Source organism: Lithobates pipiens, unplaced genomic scaffold (genome assembly GCF_037356315.1).
Source record: "Lithobates pipiens isolate NorthernLeopardFrog02 unplaced genomic scaffold, aLitPip1_a1.2 Scaffold_25, whole genome shotgun sequence".
In the NCBI taxonomy this organism is placed as follows: Eukaryota; Metazoa; Chordata; class Amphibia; order Anura; family Ranidae; genus Lithobates; species Lithobates pipiens.
The window spans coordinates 161,229,059-161,255,241 of NW_027507787.1; the positions used below are offsets into that span (position 1 = coordinate 161,229,059).

At 40.9% G+C, this 26,183-nt stretch overlaps 1 protein-coding gene across 5 annotated transcripts in view; it reads left to right on the top strand.

Moving 5' to 3' along the window:
• The window catches only part of SORCS1 (sortilin related VPS10 domain containing receptor 1), a 1,028,639-nt gene extending 1,004,995 nt beyond the window's left edge, over positions 1-23,644 (top strand). For 2 of the 5 annotated variants that reach the window (XM_077455083.1, XM_077455084.1), the window contains one exon: positions 21,800-23,644. In XM_077455083.1, coding sequence (XP_077311209.1) covers positions 21,800-21,852 — 53 coding nt within the window. In that variant the 3' untranslated portion in view covers positions 21,853-23,644. Of the gene's footprint in view, positions 1-6,825; positions 7,029-21,795 lie in introns of all 5 variants that reach the window. The other 3 variants (XM_077455081.1, XM_077455085.1, XM_077455080.1) reach the window with 2 other exon arrangements.
• The last annotated feature ends 2,539 nt before the right edge of the window (positions 23,645-26,183 follow it).

Below are 26,183 nucleotides of genomic sequence, written 5' to 3' on the forward strand. Positions count from 1 at the left end.
ACCATTAGCCAAATAATGTAGGTGGGATGGACAGATGTCTCAGCTATTTGGTGATATAGTATACAAGACTTGGGAAGGAGTGTGTAAGTCAGCCTTTCTCAAACTTTTTAACACTGAGAAACCCATAAAATAACATTCTGATCTCAGGGAACCACTGCTACAAATTACTGTACCTACAACTCAGGATACATTAGTGTGATGGTCAGTGGGAAGAATTACCCCCTTACAGATAAAAAGATGAATGGTGTCAGAAGGAACGCATTGTAGAGGCAGAAACTGCAACCTTTGGAGAAACCCTAGGGTTCCATGGAACCCTGGTGTAACTTAGAGGATAACTAAACTGAAAATATAGCTATTCTTTGAAACATTTACTATATATAGCTTTCTCTGTATATTAAGTAGATTCACTGGAGCCACCCTTGAACATGTTCATAAATGACCACTAAGGCAATACTATAACACATTGGAGAATTGCTCTGACCGTCAACTGCCCCATTGTAGTCAAACTAGAGTTAAGATTAGGGCTATAGCTCTTCTCATTAGCGTGTTTATGCCCAACCAAGCTTTCTTTGCTCCTACTGAGTATATCATCCAATGCTTGTAATGTTAGCTCCCTCTCACCGAGCCTGCAACAGGCAATTAGAATTTTAGGAACGTCGCAAACTAACGCATTGCGGCAAAAAAATAATGATTGCAAAATGTTATTGAATCCTTGTGATTGTGTAATCTTTATTACATATTCCCTTTGTCACCCTACCTGTTTTCCTAACTAACCCCCGAGACGTGCAGGTAATTGGAGCTCCCCAGCCCCCAGTCCCCCCACTGCTGGGTGCTTCCGAACATGGAAAAAGGACTGCTAACCAAGACTGATTGTCATAATTCAGGCAGTCACTTCTGATCCTGAATTAATGAATGAATCACATTAAACCAAATAAGCCAGCTCAGAAGGAGCCGCAACAGAAGCCATGAAAAGGGCTTAATAAAGATTCATTTCAAATTCCCTTTCATTATTAGAAATCGAAGCACCTCGCTATAGAAGCTGCTGCTCGTTCACTTTGTTGTAGAGGACACAGACTTTTTTTTTTTACCTTCAACAAAGCAACCTTATGATATTATATAATAAAAAAGCACTATGCCCATTGAGCAATGTCCAGAATTGATGTGAAATACACGTAATGGCCATAATTAAAGCCCAATTGAACTTTTAGTTTAAATCAAATACATTCCAGGTACGTGAAAAATGTGCAAAGTCTTATAGTTTATTCTCTTTGTAAAGCTGCTACAGCCTGAATAGAAAAGCCTGTCCCCTGTCAGCAATTTTCAGAGTGGAAGCAGTGGTCCCTATGTAGAGGTCTGACATGTCCCCTGATGAGTCAGAGCACATCAGCAAAAGTTCAGGCTTCCTGCTGACTGCAGGGTTCTAGCTTTGATTTATCAAGAGGCATGTTGGACATCTGCAGAGAGATCACAGCTTCCACACAAAGAGCAACATCCCTTCTCTGTAACATGCTGGCAGGGGAAAGGCTTTTCTGCTTAGGCTGTGGTTGTTTTCTAAATAAAAAAAATGTAGGACTTTTTCCATCTTTTTGTTTAGATGCACCTGGAATGTATTTAGCTGATTTAAACCAAAAATTCAATCGGACTTTAAAAGAGGACATGTCAGGATTAAAATATAAGAACTACCACGCTACCTACAGTGTCTTGAAAAAGTATTCACGCCCCTTGAAATTTTCCACAATTTGTTGTGTTACAACCAAAACCGTACATGTAGTTTATTGTGATTTTAATGTGATAGACCAACCAAAAGTGATACATAATTGTGAAGTGTAAGGAAAATGATAAATGGTTTCCGATTTTTTTTTTTACAAATAAATATCTGAACAGTGTGGCGTGTATTTGTATTCAGCATCCCTGAGTCAGTACTTTGTAGAACCATCTTTTGCTACAATTACAACTGCAAGTCTTTTTGGGGATGTCTCTACCAGCTTTGCACATCTAGAGAGTGACATTTTTGCCCATTCTTCTTTGCAAAAAAGCATCTGTGAACAGCAATGTTTAAGTCTTGCCACAAATTCTCAATTGGATTTAGGTCTGGACATGGACTGGGCCATTCTAACACATGAATATGCTTTGATATAAGCCATTCCATTATTGCTCTGCCTGTTTAGGGTCATTGTCCTGCTGGAAGGTGAACCTCTGCCCCAGTCTCAAGTCTTTTGCAGACTCTAACAAGTTTTCTTCTAAGATTGCCCTGTATTTGGCTCCATCCATCTTCCCATCAACTCTGACCAGTGTCCCTGTCCCTGCTGAAGAAAAGCATCCCCACAAAATGATGCTGCCACCATCATGTTTCACGGTGGAGATTGTGTGTCCAGGGTGATGTGCAGTGTTAGTTTTGCATTAGCGTTTTGCTTTTAGGCCAAAGGGTTCAATTTTTGTCTCATCTGACCAGAGCACCTTCTTCCCCATGTTTGTCCCACATGGCTTCTCGCAAACTGCAAACGGGACTTTTTATGGCTTTCTTTCAACAATGGCTTTCTTCTTGCCCCTCTTCCATAAAGGCCAGATTTGTGGAGTACACGACTAATAGTTGTCCTGTGGACAGATTCTCCCACCTGTGCTGTGGTTCTCTACAGCTCCTCCAGAGTTACCATGGGCCTCTTGGCTGCTTCTCTGATTAATGCTCTCCTTGCCTGACCTGACTATTTAGGTGGACGGCCATGTCTTGGTAGGTTTGCAGTTGTGCCATACTCTTTCCATTTTCAGATGATGGATTGAACAGTGCTCCGTGAGATGTTCAAAGCTTGGGATTTTTTTATACCTTAACCCTGCTTTAAACTTCTACATAACTTTATCCCTGACCTGTCTGGTGTGTTCCTTGGCCTTCATGATGCTGTTTGTTCATTAAGGTTCTCTAACAAACCTCTGAGGGCTTCACAGAACAGCTGCATTTATACCAGTGTTTCTCAAATGCAGTCCTCAGGCCCCCCCAACAGGTCATGTTTTCAGGTTTTCCATTATTTTTCACAGGTGATTTGATCAGTTTCACTGCCTTAGCAATTACCACAGCCGTTTCATCTGAGGGAAATCCTGAAAACATGACCTGTTGGGGGGGCCTGAGGACTGGATTTGAGAAACACTGATTTATACTGAGATGAATTACGCATAGGTGGACTCTACTAATCGGGTGACTTCTGAAGGCAATTGGTTCCACTAGATTTTAGTTAGGGTTATCAGAGTAATAGGGGCCTGAATACACATGCACGCCATACCTTTCAGATATTTATTTGTGAACATTTTTGATAACCATCTACCATTTTCCTTCCACTTCACAATTATGTGCCACTTTGTGTTGGTCTATCACATAAAATCCCAATAAAATACGTTTTTGGTTGTAACATGACAAAATGTGGAACATTTCAAGGGGTATGAATACTTTTTCAAGACACTGTATTTTATTCTTTTGACCAACCTGTGATAAAAAAGCATTAAGCTGGCTACACATTATACAATTTTTTTGTAAAGATTTACCAAAAGCATATTAAATGAGCTCAAACCTAAACACTTGAGAATTGTATGCAATCAGGCAGGCCCTTGCACTACTTAGTTGAAGGTAAATCTAAAGGAAATCGAAAAAGAAAATGATATGTGTAGCCAGATTTAGACTGCCATTACTGATCTTCTTCTAAAATGCTAGTTACCTGGTTGTCTATTTTTTTTTAATGCTTTCTAAATCTCAGTCATAGAACAAGCATCACAACTCCTGATCTGCCTACTTAGGGGTCCGTTTATAAAAGGTTTGTTGTGTGAATGCCTCAGCATCTGCACAGCCATCACAATTAATATCTGTAATGTGTCTTATTTGTTTATTTCCTGCGATCATCAGCTTTAGCTAGTGGCCATAATATGGTATTTTTCCAATAAATTTGGAAATTTTAAATTTTTCAATAAAATAGGGCATTATGGCCACTAGATGGAGCTGACATTCATAGGAAGTAAACATGTTAGCCACAATAATGGGATTATTTGCAATGTGAATGCTGAGACATTCACTCAGCGGTTATTTTTATAAACAGACCCTTTAGTGACTCAGAAAATAATGAAGGCGTACAGTCAGCATAATAGCCTGGCGACTAGAATTTTCAGAAACAGGTTAGCCACAGTATACCTCCCACATATGGCGTTGTGTGTCCTACATGTGAGTTTTAAGAGTTTTTATTTTTTCCTTCTGTTTGTCTATTTAATTCATTGCTTGCTATTTAAAATGTAAAACTTAAAGTGTTACTAAACCCACAACAGTAAAATCAGTCTGTATATGCAGTAAAGCATGTGTTGTATACTCACTGTGAAATCTAAGGGGTTAATCCTTCATATTGTGTAAAAAGGATGCTTCTCTGATCCTCTTCTTCTGCTGTCCCCAATCCATCTCCTGCTAAGACAGAGCCTTTGGAGTCACTCTGCACATGCTCAGTTTGGTGTGTATTGCTAGAGAGTTTTTTTCTTTTCTTGGGAGGGTGCATGTGATCGGCACAGGTCCAATCAGCACTGTCCAGACAGAGGGTCAGGAGTCATATAGTCTCATGGGACAATCAGAGGAGAATGACAACTCCTCCTACAAGCTTTAACCAGACACTGATAGAAGTCATAAGACTGCTTATATACTGCTGATGAGAAAATATATTTAGCAGTTTAGATTTGCTAAGATAATTGCATTTCCACGTTCTGTGTACTGTAGGAGACAGAATATAGTGAAAGCAAGCTCCTGGGTTTAGTAACACTTTAAGAAGCAAATGCTTTCTCATTCACCTTTGCTTTATGATATAGTGCACCACTAGCTCAAACCAAGTATGCATCCAGTGAGATCAGAAGATGCAAGGAAGGGAATGACCATATTGGAGCTTACACAGTCATGGTAGCTTCTATCCTGGCAGGTCCTCTTTAAGTTGACAGCATTCAGGATGATGGAGAGGTGTTTGAATAAAGTTTAATGCCAGATATGATCACATAGTTACATTTGGCCACCTTGGCACAATATGCAAATATGCATATTTCATACCAGATGGGTTGCAGGGGAAGCTGAAAATCACTGTAATAGTTGGCACTACTACAGTGGTAGCCACAATCTTCCTGGGTCCTGCTCAGGTTCTGGACCACAGGGGCTTGCTTGCTCAGCAATGCCTCCAATTATTGAATGCTTTGTACAAGGTGTTCTCTGATTGGACAATGGGGAAAGGAAGGGCAGTGATGGCACAATTTCTGCCCCATCCAATTACAGAACACCTTGTATTCTTTGAATATAATACCAAGCAATCTATTAATGATGGCAGTGCCAAGCGAGTGACCCCCTGCAGGCAGTTTTTAAAGCAGCAGACGCTCAAATAGAACCTAAGCAGGACCAGAGGATTGTGACTCTCACAGTAGTAGCACCAGCTACTACCACGATTTCCAGGTTCCCCATCTGTCCCTTAGGTATGAGTAATGTATACCTACGTTGTACCAAGCTGGGGTAATAGTATGCCATTTGAATAGGTCCTGAAGTTCAGCTTTAAAGTGACTTTGTCTCTACAACAAAAACAGTGCCCAATAAGCAGCCTGTTAAAGAGCTATCAATACTAACCTATCCCAGTACCCATTCCTTGGATCTTTGCTCTCTTGCAGAGCTATGGCAGATTATAGGTCTGGGCAGTTCTTGGAGTGTGAAGGATGCATGAATCATGGTTCCATCCTCCAGGCCCCACATCTCTTCTGGACTGCAGCTGTAGGGGCTGGTTGATGGAACCAAAGGAGATGCAGTTATCCAACACAACCAGAAGTGTCAAATGTGAAGATTTTGATAGAGATCATTACTTTGCAGGAGGCAAAAGATCCGAACAGACACTTGGATAGTTGTCTATTGATCTTTTTTAGCTTTAGTTACAGTTTAATTAAAAAACACAAACTCAGCTAGTGTATTTATTCATTATCATAAAAAACACTAAGGGCCCATTCAATGTATCAATGTATGCTACAATAGGAGCGCTACCATGTGCTCTATGTGTGGTGCATTGCAATGCTATCCATTGTGAATGGCACCCAAATGCATTGTAAAGTAGAGCCTTTATCTTGCATTGTGGTGTGCTTCATTGTTAAAAAAGGGGCATGCACTTTATTCATCTGTTGTGGTGTGTTGACAGACCATCCATAATGAATGGGTTGCACTAATTCAAAACACATTAACCTCTGCCATAAGGCACATAAACAAAACACTCTAGTGTGATTGGGCCATAAAATATAATGCACGCCTAGAAGGGATGGCACCACTAGGTGTCCATACATACCTCTGTTTTCTAGGACCCTCAAAGTTGATTCAAAACTACCAAAGCAAATGTTGACTTCCGAAAAGTCTAAGCATAGGTGCCCCACCACCCCAAGCATTCCACTTGACAAGGACTATGCCTATTGATAGGTTACTTAGCCCAGCATTGCATTGTTGGATACTGGTGAGGGACTCCATATTTTAGGAAGTTCTCCTTTGGAGGATTTGGAACTGCTCCAAAAGCTCAGAAAAAAGACTGTAGTTATGCACATCTAATGACACCTAATGATGCTTGCAGTGGTAGGAGGTCTTCTTTTTCAGGCTGCTTTTTGGGCAGTTGTCACTTTAAAGGGGCACTTTCAAGGTGCTTTCAGGGAGAGCATATTTAAACCTATTACATGTATTTAAATTTGGTGATGCCTTTAAGCTGTTTTTAGTTTTAGTCTAATAGAATTTTATACACTGATTTGTAAAGTCTCCCTCTAGTGGCCAGTCAGATATTAACATGAACCTGTGCTTTACCCATGCAGGGCAGAACGACAAGTTCACTGTCATGCTGGTCCCATCAGTTGCACATACTCATCTTCCCTCCACTGCCCTGCGACTCCTTTTGGCTGCCAAGAGAGAAGACAGTTAATCCTGTGTAAGCTTCAAGTCACCCCGCCCCCATGTGACAGCACTAGGTACCTAAAGGACCAACCACCAAACACCAGCACTGTCACATGGGAGGAAGGTGAGTGATTCACATACTCTTCCATACCTGAAAGTTCCAGGCATTTCAGTTCACTTTCCTGAAATAACAGAACAGCAGGGGAGCAAAGGATAGGAGAGTATGTGCAGCTGGAGGGTCTGCCATTAAAGTGAACTTGCTGCCCTGCTTGATCAAAGCACAGACTCACTTTAAACCCTAAAATCAGGAATCATAATCCATATATACAAAAAACAGGTCAGTCTGGACTCATTTATAAACCTAGGGGTTTTATTATAAAGCATTTGTTGCATGAATGTCAGAAGCATATGTGAACAAAATGTCCCGTATTCTTGGTTATATTAATTCTGTTAATATAAAAAAGGATATTAAAGTAGTTGTAAACCCTTACAAACCACTTTGACCTACAAGTAAGCCTAGATTAAGGCTTACCTGTAGGTCCAAGAAATATCTCCTAAACCTATACGGTTTAGGAGATATTTGCCCGAAGACAGGCACCACTGTCTACAGTGCATGCGCCGTAGACAGCGGCGCGCAGGTGCACTGAGCGCGGCATTTCCATCAATGGAGCTGTCGCGCGTCGGCTCCCGTGCGCATGCGTGGGAGTGACGTCATCGCGGCTCCGCCGAATGACAGCGGCGGAGCTGCGAGACCCCACCGAAAAGATGGATGCGCCGGACTACAGGGGACAGCAACGACATCGCTGGCTCCTGTGTCAGGTAAGTGACATATAATGGGCTACTATGCGATGCATAGTAGTTCATTATGCTTTGCCTTTGCAGGGAATGAAAGAGGAAGTAAACCCATCAGGGTTTACTTCCTCTTTAATGCCTGTATAATCAGCTACATCTAGTGGCCAAAATGCAGTATTGTTTTTTTTTTTTTTTTAATTATATACTATATTGTATTTTGGCCACTACAAGGCGCTAATATTACAGGCAATAATCTCTTGCAAAAATTATGGGACATTTTGTTCAGCTTGCACGAATGCTTCCAACATTTATGCAACACATGTTTTATAAATAGACCCTTTACATTCATCTGCATTCACCGCTCATTGTACAGCATTCATCCCGCTATTTCCAAGAGTCATAATAATTTGTTAGTGTAATCATCATTACCTGGATCCGATGCAAATGCCAGGTTATGTAAATTACAATTTTAGGCTAATTTGCAGTGTGTGGAATGTAGACTTAGACGAGAGAAATGTTTACTGATAAAATGAATGATTTCCCACTTGGAAACAAAGTGTGTTCAAAAGTGATTGGCTTAAACACATATATCATTGGCTGTGCTATGAATATGGCAAATACTGACTGATGGCTCTCTTGAAGAAAAGGGACAGTTGGATGCTGGGAGGATTGTGGCGGATGGGACTCAATCAGGCAATTGCACAAATGCAGGCAGATGTGCTTAAAGTGTATCTAAAGCTGAAACCTTCATTCCTTTTCTTTTTGGATACAGCACAAAATGGTTGTGTAGACACAACAGAAAGTTTTCACTGTAACATGTGTCCTTGTTGGATGGTTTACCACTATTCCTGTTCTGGTGACAACCCCATCGCTTTCACCAGTGGTCTCCTAACTGTGGTCTGGGGGACAGCTGCAGCCCTTTGTTTGCTTTTAGCCTGCCCGTGGGGCACTATTTCATCCACTGATAGCAACAATGGGGCATAATTCCCCCCATTGACATCAAGGGCCACAAATCCTCTCAGTGACACCAACAATGGGGCACAAATCCTCCCAATGATACCAATGATGGGCATCATTTCTCCAAGTGACACCAACGATGGGGCCCAATGACACCAATGGTGGGGCACAATTCCTTCCAATGATAATAATGAAGGGGCACGATTACTTCCACTGAAACAAACAATGGGGCTTTATTTTTTCCCACTTATGTCAGGACCTTTTCTACTCCCAATGTCCACAGTCCAGCCCCACTAAAGTCTGGAGGACAGTAACCGGGCTCTTTGTTTAGAAATCTTGGAGACCCCTGTATTAGACAATAGAGAGGGTAAATCTCCCCAGTTTAGACACAAACTTTCTGTACTGATATGGAGATGTCCATATGTGTTTTTCTAGCCACTATGAAAGAGATGTTTTCAACCCTCAAAACACATTGTGGATTGTGGTGTGGCTCTTCAGTGGTGTGGCTCTTCAATTTCCATTTTTAATAGAAACCTGTCATAGTTTTAACCCTTCCACACACTATCCAATAAAAAGGAGATGAGAGAACCCACTATCACTGCACACCAAGAAAACTCGAAAATAACAAGGGTAAAATCAGCCTCAGCCCAGCACTGTCCAGGCCATGTCCCCAAGCATGTCACTTTGCCCCCGGGTCTTAGTCATGGTGTCCCACAACTAATCCCTGGGGACAGGGCAAAACCCATTGTAGGGGACATGGCCTGGACAGTGCTGGGCTGAGGCTGATTTTACCCTTATTATTGTCAGGTTTTTTTGGTGTGCTGCAGTTGTGGTTTCTCTACTCTCCTACTGTGTCTATTGAGCCGGGACAGGCTCTTCCCAGCCTTTTAGTGCAAGTCCTCGGACCTGGACATTGAAACTTGGAGTAGCACCCAAAGTCTTTTTACTACGGATACTAAAAAAAGGGCTTTAGATACATTTTAAGACAATCACTCAAATACACTAGGAACGGAAGGCCCAGACATCAATACAAACATTGTCAGAAGTTCTAACTCTTCTCCATGCTACAAAAACTGATGTGTTTTTGTTCGTGTCCCCATTGAAAAGATTTCCCAGTATTTGCTGTCTTGACAAGACTACAGGGGTGAATCTCCCCAGTAGGGGTATAGATGGCCATATAAACCTTACAGGGGCTCTAATCATTTCCCATTCTAAGAAAATAAAACAGTTTTGTCTGGAGCTGGGCTTTAAAGCCCATGACTGTACCACTGAGTACGTGAAAGAATTAGTGACATCAACGGAACAGGGCAAAGACCCCTAGAAAAAAAGGTATGTATATTCTTTTTATTAAGGGTGCAGGGGTGTTTCAAAGACAGTGGGTTGTAAATGGAAGAGGGTGGGAATTCTAAGAAAAGAGTTGGACTTTAAAGTATAACTAAGGGACAACTTTTTTTCTAGTTTTGGATACAGTAGGGGGAATTATTGCTGTCTGTGCCCCCATTAGGGAGATTCACCCTCTCCATTTGTCCTGCTTCACTGAGAGTGCAAGGGGAAGAAAACATTTTAATTTTTTTTGTTCACCAGAACAGGATTAGAGGCAAATCTTCTAATGGGGACACTATTTTGGTGACCCTGGTGAAAACCAGGGGTTCTATCACTTTTTTTCTTCAGGAAGTAAAGAGAAATCTCTCCAATGAGACTCTGAAATCTAAAATAAAAACTTGTTGGACATCCCATTCCAAATTTATGGACATTATATGGAGTTGGCTAACCTCTGTAAATATAAGAGCCTTCACTCTTCTGGGAAGGCCTTTTCAAGATTTTGGAATGGGTCTGTGGGAATTTTTGCCCATTCAACCAAATCAAAATTTTGAGGTCATGTGCTGATGTTGGTTGAGATGACCTAAATCACAATCGGTGTTCCAATTCATCCCAAAGTTGTGGAGATTTATGTCTATTCTCTATGCTGGGCATCAAGTACCTGCAGGTCACCAACTGACCGTTATATCTATGTGAGCTTATTGGAGAACCTATTCCAGAATTACTGGCATAACATATGGAGTTGGCCCAACTTTGTGGGTGCAACAGCCTTCACTCTTCTGGGGAAGGTTTTCCACAAGATGTTGGGGTGAGTCTTTGGGAATTTATGCCCATTCTGTGAAAATAATATTTGAGGGGCAGGTATTAATGTTAGACTGAAAGACCTGGCTCTTAGCTGTCTTTCTAATTCATCCCAAAGGTATTTAATAAGGTTGAGGCCAGAATTCTGTGCCACTCAAGTTACTCCACACCAAACTTGTCAAACCATATCTTCACTAGAAACATGTGCAGTGCTAGAAATATATAGATACCATATTGTTCACAGAAAGTCCACAAAGGGGGGTAGAGAGAAGTCCCACATCAGTTTTCAAAATGACCACTAACCCCCACTAAATAGATTGGTCAATTGCATTTTAAAGACGATAATATGCCGGGTATCTTAGATCCGTTTTCGGCTACACCACAGTGATCCTCCAGATCCTCCAGATCTCCATGAATGAAGACACTCTACTAGTGTCTACTAGATACTAATATTATTGGCTGTCCTTTTAAGGGATCCACCAAGATGTCCACAATACCCACCACACACCCTCGGATCGCTTGCCTTGGTAGCATTTGGATCAAACCTCATAAATACATATAACAGACTCCCTAGTACAATTACTATGTATTAAAACGTTATGAAACTCACATATATACAGAGAAATGCTTATTGAAATAATCACAAGATGGCCACACCATCCAGCGTGACATCACATGATACTGTCCCGACTTACGCATTTCGTCACCAACTGACCTCATTAGGGGCATATCTTCATAGAGCTTGCTTTGTACACAGGGCACAGTCATACTGGAACAAAAGGGCCTTAACCAAACTGTTGCCACAAACTTAGAATTGTCCAACTGTCTAAAATATCTTTGTATATAACATTAACAGTACCCTTCACTGGAAACACTTAATAACTTGGGGGACACATACTTTTGGAAAGCAGTGGGTCAGTTTATTTTAGGTATTTTAGTATATAAAAAATACAATTCTACATGCTTTGTAGCTTCATGGCAGATTTGGGTGGACTGGTATAAACTGTTATGTGGTTTACACACGTGTGCCTAGATTATTGTCACTATTTTGGGAGTGCAGTTATTCTGCTGATATTGTGTTGTTCCAGTAGTACAACTTCTTATAATACTCTGGAAGGAGCTTTTTTTGTTTTTGTTATTTTGTTTTTGTTTTTTTGTTTTGTGAAATACCTTTTTTGCTTTTGTTATCCATTTTCTTATATCACTATACCTTGAGTAAAAAAATAAAAAAAAATAGAACAATACAATTCTGTTTAGATTTCTCTGTAAGCCCCAACATTCAGGTTACAATGCATTATATTTTTAAATCAAAGTCAATTATCTGCCATTTCTAAATTCTTACAAAGGTATGTTGTTTTCCCCTTAAAAAAAAACATAAAAATAAAATAAAATAGCGAAGACACACATGCTGTTGGCTGCAATACACATTTGTTTTTAATTAATTCAGCTCTCAAATCTCCTTTAAGATGCATGAACCCATGAACACATTGAGTGGGGGGAGGGGGGATTTCATATAACGTTATCACAGTTTCAAAGTCATAATGTACCATTGGCTGCATAACTTGAAACCCTTTAAAGTGTTTTCAGCAAGATATTAAAGGATCAGCACCAAGGACAGCAGCTGAAACAGCCAAATGCAAATGTAAGGCTTAGACTGTCTGAATTTTATAGAACTGAGATTAAAGGAAGGTGTAAAAAAATGTCTAGTGAAGAAAAAGCTGCACAAGAAAGAATTAATATGCCTGGATGCTTTGTCCTTGTAAAGCCAATTATGCTTTTATTTGTAATAACTAGATACAAGGTAACCACAGTGGATGGTGCCTGATCCTACCCAGATAACAGAGGAATGTACACATCTTCATAGGTTTTAGGGTTTTTTCAAGATGAAAACTTAAAATGATATTCAAATAAACCAAAGCTCATCCCAAAATCGTGTTATCTGTGTGCTTGTAAAGCTTGTGCAGCTAACTTTTTAGAGTTTATTTTTATATAAATTTGCTTTGATACAGTGTGGATGAGAAACACTGAGTCTGAGCCACTGGAAGCAAGCTAGAAATATAGAGGGAAGGGATAAAAAGAGGAGGGGGAGGGGCTAGTACAGAGAAAAAGGGGGTAGAGGAATTGGGAGGGGGGGTACAAAGAGGGAGAAAGAAAGAGTAGGGATCTTTAAAATTATAGTAATAGTAAAGAAGAAGGAGAAGAAAAGAGAGAGGAGAAAGACTAGAAAGAGAGAGGAGGGGTATTGGAAAAAGAGAGAGAGAGTGGGACTAAAAGTAGAGACTAAAAATAAAAAGAGGGACCATAGAAAGATGTAGGGGGGGGGGGGCTATCAATAGAGCAAGAGGGGTTTGAAGAAAGAGAGCTAAAAATAGGGCATAGAAAGAGGGAGAGGGGTGAGAAAAAGAAGAGAATGGGAGAGAAGCTAAAATACGTAAGAGAGATTGGAGCTAGGAAGAGGGAAGGGGGCTAAAAACATGGAAATGGGACTGGAAAGAGGGAGAGGATATAGAGAGAAAGAGGGGCTAGAAAAAGAGGGAGGCAGGCTAGAAAGAGGACAAGGGATTAGAAATGGGTTAAGGGGCTACAAAGAGGGAAAGGAGGTAGAGAGAGGCTACAAAGATAGAGAGGATAGAAAAAAGATAGAGAGGGGCAAGAGAGAGGGAGACGGGCTAGATGGAAGTCAAGGAGAAAGAAAGAAAATTAAGGAGACAGACTAGAAAGAGAACAAGGGGTTATAAAGGGGTTAAGGGCTAGAAATAAGAAGAGAGGCTTCAACAAATGTAAAGGGCTACAAAGATAGAAGGATTAGAAAGAGGGAGATGGGCTACAAAAAAAAGAGTGGGAGAGAGGCTAAAATAGGTAAGAGAGATTGGAGCTAGAGAGAGAGAGAAGGGGGCTAAAAACATGAACATGGGACTAGGAAGAGAGAGAGAGGATATAGAGAAGAGGGGCTAGAAAAAGAGAGAGGTAGGCTAGAAAGAGGGTAAGGGGTTAGAAATGGGTTGAGGGGCTAGACTGATAGAGAGGGCCTACAAAGAGGGAAAGGAGGTAGAGAGAGAGGCTACAAAAGATAGAGGGGATAGAAAAACAAAGATGGGAGCAAGAGAGAGGGAGACTGGCTAGAAGGATGTAGAGGAGAAAGAAAGAGTTCAGCTAGAGAGAGGGAGAGGGGTGAGAAAATAAGAGAGACATGCTAGAAAGAGAACAAGGGGTTATAAAGGGGTTGAGGGGCTAGAAAGGGGAAAAGAGGCTCCAATAAAGGGCAAGGGCATATAAATGTAAGAGGGAGTGGAGTTACAAAGAGGGAAAGGGACTACAAATATAGAGAGGGGCTACAAAGAGTGAGAGGGAGTAACAAGAGGCAAGTAGCTAGAAAGATAGAGGAGGGTTAGAAAGACAGAGGGCTAGTAATAGAGACTAGCTAGAAAGAAGGAGAGAGGCTAAACAGAGGAACTGGGTCTAGAAAGAGATAGAGGGATAGAAAAAGGGAGAATGAATAAAAAGATAGAATGGGACTAGAAATAAAGAGGGGCTAGAGAAAAGGAGGAGGGCTCGAAAAGAAGAGATGATAGAATAAAATAGGTTGGCCCTCCTGTACTGGGCCCAGCCCTTATCAGTTCAAAGGGGGGGGGGGGGGGGCGGCTGAACCGCCTTGTGATTCTTGTGCATCCCCCTGCAGAGCTGCACACAGGAGGACCGGGTTCAGGATGGAGAGCTAGGGTCTGGTAAATATGCAATATCAGTACCGATCGCTCCTGTGCCCATTCATCACTGAAGCATAGTAAACTGTGTTACTATGCTTCTGCTTGTGAATGAACAGGAAACTTCAGAGCACTTCCTATTCATTCATATGCAGCTGGATATGCAAGCTGGATTATTCTCTGTCTTCAGTCCCTTTCTCTGTCTCAAATGTAAAACATTGGGAGTCTGTTTAGACACCTGAAATTTTATCAAAGCCCTCCTAACAGGCCGCTTAAAAATTTTTCATAAAAATAATAGAATTCTAAAAAAAAATTCTAATCCCAAAGAATAATAATAATAAAAAAAAAAAATGTAAGGGCATGTTCACATGTGCTTTGCATAGCATCATGACTGTGGTATTTTAGCCCCATGATTTCTAACAACAGCCCTGAGAATAGGTAAGAGGGATAGTGGCTAATAAGAGGTAGAGAGGTTAGCAAGAGGGAAGGAAACTATAAATGGAGATAGAGAGGGGCTAGAGAGAAGGAGAGGGAAGAGAGATATCAGATACAAAGAGGTGGAGGTGCTAGCAAGAAGGAAAGGGGCTTGAAAGAGGGGAATGAGCCAGAAAGTGGGAAAAGGCTACAACAGGAAAAGGGTCCTAAAAGAAAGAGAGCGGCTTAAAAAGGTAATATGTATAGGATGTGGTAGGATGTTCACTGCTTACAGGTAATTACTTCTCCTAGGTTCAGCTGTCTACACAATCAAGCAGGGTGCAGGCTCTGTTTGCAACAGGAGAGATAAGAAAAATAAATAACTGGATAGCCGACACTCCAAAGAATTCACCTTTATTGTATAAAAATGGATATCAGAGCATCACAAATGGGTACAGACTAACTGTACAGTTCTGACGCATTTCACACCGGGTCATAGCTATGACTAAGCACTGTGCCTGGTGTGAAACTCGTCAGAGCTGTACAGTAATGCCGCATACACATGACCGGACTTTCCAGCAGACTAGGTCTGAAGGGATTAGTCTGTCAGACAATTCGATCGTATGTGGGCTAGTCCAATCGTTTTTCAAAAAAATTTAATCAGACGGACCTAGAAATAGAACATGTTTAAAATCCATCCGACGGACTCAACTCCGACGGACTAAAATCGTGAAAACCGTTCGTCTATGTGCAGATATTATTTACAGGCAGTACTAGACAAGTATAGGGAATTGCAACTCCACCAGGAATACCCAACAGTGATAATCTGCAGCTTCTATTCTTGCATAAACACCCAGCATGTGCAGTATGCACCCATGATTGACATCACATTGAATAGAGGCTAATACACAGTTCTACCTTCTGTCTGTATAATTCATACAGAGCTGCAAGAGTGCAGCAATTATCTCACCTGGGGCTGTAAGTGGCCATAAACCAGGAGAAGGGAAGAGGAAGCACACTAGGAACCTTTAGACAATGCAATATATATCTGAGCAGCCTGGGAGTACAGTAAAAACCAAAACAGCTGAAAATACTGCAAGCTAGAATTAAATATCATTAGCTTCATAAAAGTCTTGGCACTGCTTGCTGAATATTGCAATTTTGCAATCCATACAATCTGAAGAGCGAGTGTTTCACATATACTTTACAGTAAGATAGTAAGATGGTAATGTTACAGAAGAATCCTGGCAAGCACTAAATCTATCATAGTGGATGTATAACCTAAACTTTTTTCTTTAGTTTTGGATAGGGTATAGTATGTAATCTATGGGGTATAGTGCAGTGGCGGCTGGTGCTATATTTTTTTGGATCGGATCACTCGGATCAGCTGCACCACCGTAACCCCCCCCCCCCCCATGGTCGGTTCACCCACGCTTACACCATCTAATCTAGGTTGCAGGCAGCGCTTCCTCCGGGCCGTGGCTTCATCCTGCGTCTCCTCCTTCTTGGCTTCTCGGCAGCTAATAGGATCTCTTCTCCACTCAGCCAATCGGGTCTTAGGGCCAGCTTAATTTATTGGCTAGGAGGAGAATCGGGTAGACAATAGCAAATATTAATTAGATAACTTCTCACACAACTGGATGTGCTAAGGACGCCCCGAGCCCACCCTTTTTTTAAGCCAATTTAAACCTCAGGATCTAATCACATGCTTCTAAACAATAAAAAAAAAACAAAAAAACATTGGAATCCAGGCATCCGGTGCCCTGCATGTAGATTACGGGCCGGGTGCATGGATTAGGTGGGCGGTGCCTCTGTGCCCAGTATGGATGGAACAACACTGGTATAGCATATCCCATATAATATATAGTCTATAGGTTATAAAGCAGGTGTCGCCAAACTGTGGGCCAGAGGCCGGATGTGGCCCTTTGTCTGCCCTCATATGGCCCTTGGGGCACTATTCCTTTCACTGGAAATTAATGCATAAATGATGCAACACCATTTCTCCCACTCACACCAACGGAAGGGCAATATTCCCCCTACTGATACCAATGAGGCACTATTCCTCCCACTAAAACCAATAATGGGACATTGGTTACTCTTACTGATGCTGGGGCATTTTTTACTCCCACTGTCCACAGTTTGGCTTCCCTAAAGCCTGAAGGACAGTAAATTGGCCCTTTGTTTGGAAAGTTTGGAGACCCCCGGTATACAGTATGACATAGTAGTAGTTAAAATTTCTGTCAGTTTAGTTTTTTTTATGTCTGTGTCCCATTGCTTTCAGTCCTAGGGACCTAGCAGGAAGTGAAAGGAAACCTCTTCAATGTTGGAAAATTACCCTCTAAGACAACAATGGTCATCAGAACAGACATCTACACTTTAGATATACACTATATGGTCAAACATGTGTGTCCCTCTTTCCAAATTACTAAGTTAAGGTGTTACCAGTCAAGGGTACTGGTAATGCTAAGACATTGTAGACAATCCCATGACTACGGTTTGGTGAAGACCCCTTTTTGCTCCTACATTACTGTGCCCCATTGTACAAAGCCAGCTCCATTCCATCAAGACCTGGTTTGACCAGTTTGGTGTGGAGGAACTCTTTGGGATGATTTGGAATGAATATTGTGAATTAGGTTTTCTCATCCAACATCAGTACCTGACCTCACAGATGTTCTTTTGGTTGAATGGGTAAACATTCCCACAGACTCACTCCAGGGTCCTGTGGAAAGCCTTCCCAGAAGAGTGGGAGCTGCTATAGCTGCAATAAGGTGGCCAAATCCATATGAATGACTATGGTTCTGGAACAGGATGTCCAACAAGCTCATACAGGTATAATGGTCAGGTGGCCACAAAACTTTTGGCCATAGAGTGTAATTAAAAGAAAATGTACTCTTTTAAGCAAAGTGCACTTATCTTTTTTCCCCCTCAAGCTAAACCAAACTAGCCCACCATTATTTTTTCCGAGATGCACATCGCCCATGCAGAAAACCCCTGTTGACTTCTATGGGGCCGTCATCTGAGGTCAGAGTACATTGGGAGATGACCCTATAGAAGTCTATAGGAAGCTAATATGCAGGAGTGAGAGGATGGGAAGAATAACAGGACACAAAAATGACACATAAACAATTTTGAGATTTTTTTTTAGTAAAGGACAATCTACCATTATGCTGAACCTTGACGATGAAACGGGAGTAGTCTTGGTGCATGCAAATAAGCATGAAAGGGATAGATCAATATATTCAATATACATAAGGCACTTAAATTGGCTGTCACAGTGATCAAATGATCAGGATTCTGTCCTACCAGCTCTCAATTGGGAACAGTGGCCTGGGAGTGTGGTGTCAGTGCTGCGAGTACCACAGTCCCAGAACAAAGCAACAATGGCGGCTTTATATGTGTCAGCACTGCATTAAAGCCCAACTCCATGCTACCACATGTAAGGGTACAGTTGGTGGGAAGGGGTTCAACCAAGGCTTAAATGGTTCTCATATGTAATGGTACTTTTCATGTATGAGCACTTCTAGTTATATCTAGAAAGACCTGGTAGCATCACGCTAATAAAAGTCGCATTAAGTGCAGTATGATCAAACAAAACAGCAAAACTAAATGGACCATTTCCTGATTTATGGAGAGGAAGTCAAGTCAAGACAACATAAAAAGAACCTCTTACCCTTCTCTTCAAAATGTCCCTGTTCTTTGTGTGTTATTTGTTATGTCTATGTGATCCTTGTATCTGCTCTCGTTTCCACTAGATCTGACTTTAAGCTTGAAATTTGTTAACAGTCGGTTCTCCCAAACTGATATTTTAGTATAGGTGGGACCTGTTTGGCTGAATCATCCCCAGGCTTCTTATAGCTCTTGTGTACTTCAAAAGTGAGATCTCCCTTATCTTCCCAACTGTCACCATCTTGGGAATTGTTGGTGTTCCCCTCAACCTTTATGCATCCCAGCTCTTCCTGTTATCCAGCAGGATGTACAGACTTGGGAACTCAATGCAGTGATGGTGGAAACCACTCATAATGGGCACAGCAGGTGTACAGATCTTGGAATTCGGCACAGGGATGGTGGGGGACCCTCATAATGGGCACATCAGGAGTACAGACCCAAGAACTCAATTCAGGGATGGCAGTAATGCCTCACAATGGGTACAGCAGTTGTGCAGACCCAGGTACTCAGTGTAGTGATAGTGGACTCCCCTCACAATGGGCACAGAGGGTGTGCAGATCTAGGAGCTAAATGCAGGGATGGTGGGAACCCCTCTGAATGGAAACAGCAGGTGTGCTTACCAGGAAAATCTCACTAATAGAGTCCCTGAGAGACAGAAAGGGGGTTTACCTCTTCAGCATTTACCATACTCTGAAATATCAGCTTTGGGCGGACTGACCCTTTTAAGACCAGCTGTGGGATTTAATAAATATTTGATGAATTCAATAAATGTAACAAACACAAATGCAAATTGTACCAATTCATTGCAAATTCAAAGTGTATCTAAACCCCCAAAAATGCAATATAGTGCTGCTTACAAGCGTTTAGATGTGGTGGGTGTATTACATGTCCCTATTGTTTAGGTGTATTACATTTATTTTCACTGGGTGACCCTTGCAGTAACACACTTCCTGTTCTAGGATGACAAAGCTCACTTACTGTTCTATACTTGAAAGTGCAGCTTTATCATCCTGATTTGGACTACAAACTTTTTCCCCTGTCCTCATCAACATTATATAAGGATGATGTTCTGTAGTCAACAGAATATACCTGTGATAAATTTTGAAGGGTTCAGTTCAGCTCACAGGAACTGACAAGGACACTACATTTCTAGCAGAATCAACAGTGTTCTGTACTTACTGAAAATGGTCTTAGCCTGAAAAAAGAAAACAAATTCAACGGCCACATCTAGTAACTGTCAAGGTGTTTTGTACTCAGTTTTAGATACACTGTAACTTTCTGACAAAATACATTCGTTGTCAGTTCTAATCATCAATGCAGCTAATTGTTGCCCATAATGTGCAAAATGATATGCATGGGCATGATCCAGAAACAAGCTGTCACTGCTGCCAAATCAGCACACAATCAGCCTCTGCCAGGGCATTTTGTTTCCCACAGCTGCATGAAGCAGAAACAGAATGGTGGGAACACTCTTGACATAATTCACCTAATATGGCTACATGGCCATATTTGGACAATAGCATTGAACAAATATGTTCATGAGGCCATATTAAGTTATTAATGTCTTTATCTTCCCATTTGTTACCTGCAGCCTTGGGGCAGGGATTCTCATGTCATATCCATAACTTTTTGGTGCATGTGCAGCTGCAGGCTGGGGATGCATATGACATCATTGACTTGATATGGCCATGTGGTCATATTAGGTCACTGATGTCACAAGTTTCCCCATCCTTTTGTTATGTGGAGCTGCAGGGCAGGGATACTTATGACAGAATTGACCAAATATGGCCACATGGCCATACTTGGACAATGTCTTTGACCAAACATGTGGCCATATTAGGACAATGATGTCAGAAGCTTCCTTGGCTTTTTGTTATGTGCAACTGTTGGATAGGGATGTTGGTGACATCAATGACCTGATATGGTCAGATGGTAAAATTTGGACATTGTCATTGACCAAATATGGTTATTTGGCCATATTAGGACAACAATGTCAGAAGCTTCCCTGGCCCTTTGTTATGTATGGCTGTTGGAAAGGAACGCTCGTGACATCAATGGCCAAATATGGCCAGGTGGAAAAATTTGGACATTTGTCATTGACCAAATATGGTCATGTTGCCTGATTATGTCAATCAAGTCACAAGCTTCCCCGACCCTTGGTAGGTACTGCTGTAGGGTGGGGATGCTCATCATTTATCTAATATTGCTATGTGGTTATGTTTGGACAATGCCATTGACCAAATATAATCATTTTGCCATATTAGGTCAATGATGTCACAAACTTCCCTTTCCCTTTGTTACATATGGGGTGGAGTTGTTGGTGACATCATTGACCCAATATGGCCACATGGCCATATTTTGACAATATGATTGACCAAATATGGCCATGTGACCAGATTATGTCAATCATGTCACAAGCTTCCCCGACCCTTTGGTACCTATGGCTGCAGGGTGAGCACACTCTTAAAATCATTGATTTAATATGGCCATGTGACCATATTTTGACAATGTCATTGACCAAATATGGCCATGGGGTCATTTTAGGTCAATGATGTTACAAACATCCCCGCTTTTTTTTTATTTTAAATTTTTTTTATGGGCAGCTGCATGGTAGGAATGCTCATGACATCATTGACTTAATATGACCACATGGTCATGTTTGGACAATGCCATTGACCAAATGTAGCCATTTAGCCATATTAGGTCAATTATGTCATAAACTTCCCTGCCACTTTGTTACATGTGGGGTGGGCATGTTTGTGACATCATTGACCCAATATGGCACATGGCCATATTTTGACAATGTCATGGCAAAAATATGGCCATGTGGCCAGATCATGTCACAAGCTTCCCCGACCCTTTGGTACGTATGGCTGCAGGGTGGGGATCCTCATGACCTCATGACATCATTGACCTAATATGGCCACATGGCCATGTTTCGACAATGCCATTGACCAAATATAGCCTTTTAGCCATATTAGGTCAATGGTATCACAAGCGTCCCATTTCATTGTTACATGCAGGTGTAGGGCAGAGAATGCTCTGGTGATGGCTGATTGGATTTGGCAGGATTTACAGCTTGCTTCTGACTTTAGTTCAAATCAAACCCATGCTCATCACTTTATGTGTGTGGAAAGACCACCCAGAGATATTTTATTAAATCCCTGCGGTAGACGCTGGTTTGGGTGGGAAGCCTTTTGAAGAAGCTTCAGGTTTAATGCATTCTTCTAATTTTCCTAGGAAGTATTTCCACGGTTGCTGAAACTCAGAGCACAAACGAGAATCCAACGTATGTAAATGTGTGAAGGGGACCCTCCTAACGGCAATTTTCGGACTGTGCCCAATCTTTGATCAATCCCGAGGTTTTTAAGCTTTAAGCCTAAAGAAGAGTACGAAGACAAGGAAGGAGAATTTGGACACGCCTACCTTCTTTTAAACTCACTCGTGTTTGTAAAACGACTCGATTAATTGACATGTGCATGCTTTAACCCTTTCACTGACCGAGAGGCTTCGCAACGTGTTGCTCGTCCCTGTAGTTCTGAAGGGGTTAAATGTTTTTTTTTAGCGTTTCCCTAGGTTAAACCTCACTGGTAGTTTAACAAGGTGTGTAAATAGATGGGATTCAATGGGAACTATCACTCTTCTTTTTTTTTTCTGGATGATGTATTGTAAATTTCATTGGCTCCATGCAATAAGAATCTATTTTACAACCCAGATGGAAAATGCATTATTCAGGCAAGCAGACCTTTAAGCGTACTAATTGACGCAGCAGCACGGAATCTTTTGTGGCATCCACAGAGAGCGAGAATTCGGTAATATCATTCTTAAAGCTGAACTCCGAGCACAAAAAATGTTATTTACATATATTCCTCAATAGCCACAAAAGATATAAATCTACATTGTTTGCACCAAATGCCTTTTCAAACCTTGATATTACAAGTAGAATTGTCATGAACACTGTGCTGTACAAAGCCTGTGCAGAGAACAGAGCTGTGGGAGGGGCCTAGCAGCTCCACCCACTACCGATTGCTTGCAGAAAACTTCAGGAGGGGGCGGAGACCAGACCAGTCCCCCTGCACAAGGAGAGAGAGTAGCAGTGACCAGAATGTATTACAGGAACAGTCTTACACTGGATTACTGCAGAGAGCTGGAAGAAATACACAAAGCACACCAAGGGGTCTATTTATTAGTCCCAGAGTATTCCGCCTAATGGGTCTAATATGTATATTCTAAAATTGTTAGCCATAATGTGGTATTTTCCTGAAATACCACACTCAGAAAAATGGCTCATTATGGCCATTAGAGGGAGCTGATGAGCATAGGAAATACACATATTAGACACATTACAGGGATTATTTGCAGCTGGAATTTTTATAAATAGACCTTTAAGATATAAGTAAGAATACACATGCCTCCTGTATATAGTCACTGTTTGCTTATCTTGGAGTTCAGCTTTAAAGTGCATGTAAAGGCAATACTGTTTTTTTTTTTTTGTTTTGTTTTGGATGGACTGCTGTCTATGTTCCAACTGAAGAGATTCCCCCTCTATATTTGTCTTGGTGACTATTGGACTTATAAAAGTGAAAGAAAACTCAAATTTTTTGGAGTTGTCAATAAAGCAACAGGTGAGGGAAAATCCTCTAATATGAAAGCCTCTTCCTGCTACAACTTTTAAGGAATGGAAGTCACTATGGTGAAATGTTTTCTCATTTCCTGGTGGCGTCTTCAGGACAGAAATCAGCAGGAAATCTCAGCAGCTAGATAAGAGCCGCAGAACATTACATGATATGAGGTTTTAACCCTACCCTAATCTATCATAAACAAACAAAAATACGTTTTGGCCTTACATATATATTTAATATTTCTCATCTGATTTGCTGTTTAGTTTAGCATATCCTGTATATAAGTTCTATATAAGTTTTGCATAGTTCCTTTTTGAACACTCCCTTGTTGAAAAGGGTTCACCTCTTCAGCGATTAATCTGCATATATTGTCCAGTTTATCTGGTGGTACTTTGTTTAATCACCACTTTGGGGGGAGACAATTGTATATAATCATTTATAAATAAAAGATATAAATCTTTATTAAAGATTCAGTATTTTCTTTGTGACTAATTAGGTGTTACAGTGTATAGCAATTATTGCTGGTTTCAATTTTGATGGTAGATGGCTACATGACTGCCATAGTAGGAAAAAAATATGATGTATGATATGATAAAATATGATACATATTTGTATGTATATACTGTACTGGATACCTAAAAATAAAATGTATATATATATATATATATATATATATATATATATATATATATACAGTACCTTGAAAAAGTAATCATACCCCTTGACATTTTCCACATTTTGTCATGCTACAACCAAAAACGTAAATGTATTTTAATTGGGATTTTATATGATAGACCAACACAAAGTGGCACATGATTGTGAAGTGGGAAGGAAAAAGATAAATGGCCTTCAACATTTTTTACAAATAAATATGTGAAAAGTGTGGTATGCATTTGTTTCAGCCCCCCCCCGAGTCAATACTTTGTAGAACCACCTTTCCCTGCAATTACAGCTGCAATTCTTTTTGGGGGATGTCTCTACCAGCTTTGCACATCTAGAGAGTGAAATTGTTGCCCATTCTTCTTTGCAAAATAGCTCAAGATCTGTCAGATTGGATGGAGAGCGTCTGTGAACAGCAATTTTCAAGTCTTGCCACAGATTCTCAATTGGATTTAGGTCTGGACTTTGACTGGGCAATTCTAAAACAGTGGTCTCCAAACTGCAGCCCGGGGGCCAAATGTGGCCCTTTGCTCGCCTTTATCTGGCCCCTAGGGCACTATTCAATCAACTGATTCAAATAATGGGACACCATTCCCCCTACTGACACCATAAATGTGGCTCTATTCTTCCATTTGATACCAACAATGGGGCACTACACTTCCCAATAAAACCAACTGATGGCGGAGCATTTTCTAAACCCACTAGCCACAGTCTGGCCCTCCTAAAGCCTGAAGGATAGTAAACTGGCCCATTGCTTAGAAAGTTTGGAGACCCCTGATCTAAACCATTCCATTGTAGCTCTGGCTGTATGTTTAGGATCGTTGTCCTGCTGGAAGGGGAACCTCCACCCCAATCGTGAGTCTTTTGCAGACTCTAACAGGTTTTCTTCTAAGATTGCCCTGTATTTGGCTTTATCCATCTTCCCATCAATTCTGACCAGCTTCCCTGACCCTGCTGAAGAAAAGCATCCCCTCAACATGATGCTGCCACCACCATATTTCATGGTGGGGATGGTGTGTTCGGGGTGATGTACAATGTTAGTTTTCTTCCAAACATAGCATTTTGCTTTTAGGCCAAAACATAAAATTTTGGTCTCATCTGACCAGAGCACCTTCTTCCACATGTTTGCTGTGTCCCAACACATGGCTTCTTGCAAACTGGAAAAGGAACTTCTTATGGCTTTCTTTCAACAATGGCTTTCTTCTTCCCACTATTACATAAAGGCCAGACTTGGGGAGTGCACGACTAAGCTGTCCTGTGGACAGATTCTCCCAACTGAGCTGTGGATCTCTGCAGCTCCTCCAGAGTTACCATGGGCCTCTTGACTGCTTCTCTGATTAATGTTCTCTTTGCCCATTCTGTCAGTTTAGGTGGATGGACATCTATTGGTAGGTTTTCAGTTGTGCCATACTCTTTCCATTTTCGGATGATGGGTTGAACAGTGCTCCATGAAATGATCATATGTTCATGTTTTTGTAACCTAACCCTGCTTTAGAACTTCTCCACAACATTATTCCTAAACTGTCTGGTGTGTTCCTTGGCCTTCACGATGCTGTTAGTTCACAAAGGTTCTCTAACAAACCCTAACAAAGGGCTTCCCAGAACAGCTGTATTTATACTGAGAATAAATCACACACAGGTAGACTCTATTTACTAATTAGAGGACTTCTGAAGGCAATTGGTTCCACTAGATTTCAGTTAGGGGTATCAGAGTAAAGGGGACTGAGTACAAATACACACCACACTTTTCACATATCTATTTGTAAAAATATTGGAAAACCATGTAACATTTTCCTTTCACTTCACAATTATGTGCCACTTTGTGTTGGTCTATCACCTAAAATCCCAATAAAATACATTAACGTTTTTGGTTTTACCATGTCAAAATGTGGAAAATGTCAAGGGGTATGAATACTTTTAAAGGCACTATATATATTACTATATTATTATTATAATACTATACACGATTTATATAGCACCAACAGTTTATGCAGCGCTTTACAATGTAGAGGGGGACAGCACAATTAGAGTACAGTTCAATATAGAAGGGACAGGAGGGCCCTGCTCGTAGACCTTACTTTCTAAAAGGAGGGGGATGGTGGTACAAAAGGTAAGAGATACAGGGAATGATTTGATGGGGGGTGTATATATATATGTATATATATATATATATATATATATATATATATATATATATATATATACACTAAAGATATATATATATATATGTGTCTATCTATAGATTATATATATATAGATACATATATCTACATATCTATACATCTATACATCTACACACAACTATAATTTTAATGTTTTTTTTTCCCCACAAATGGTTTTTATATG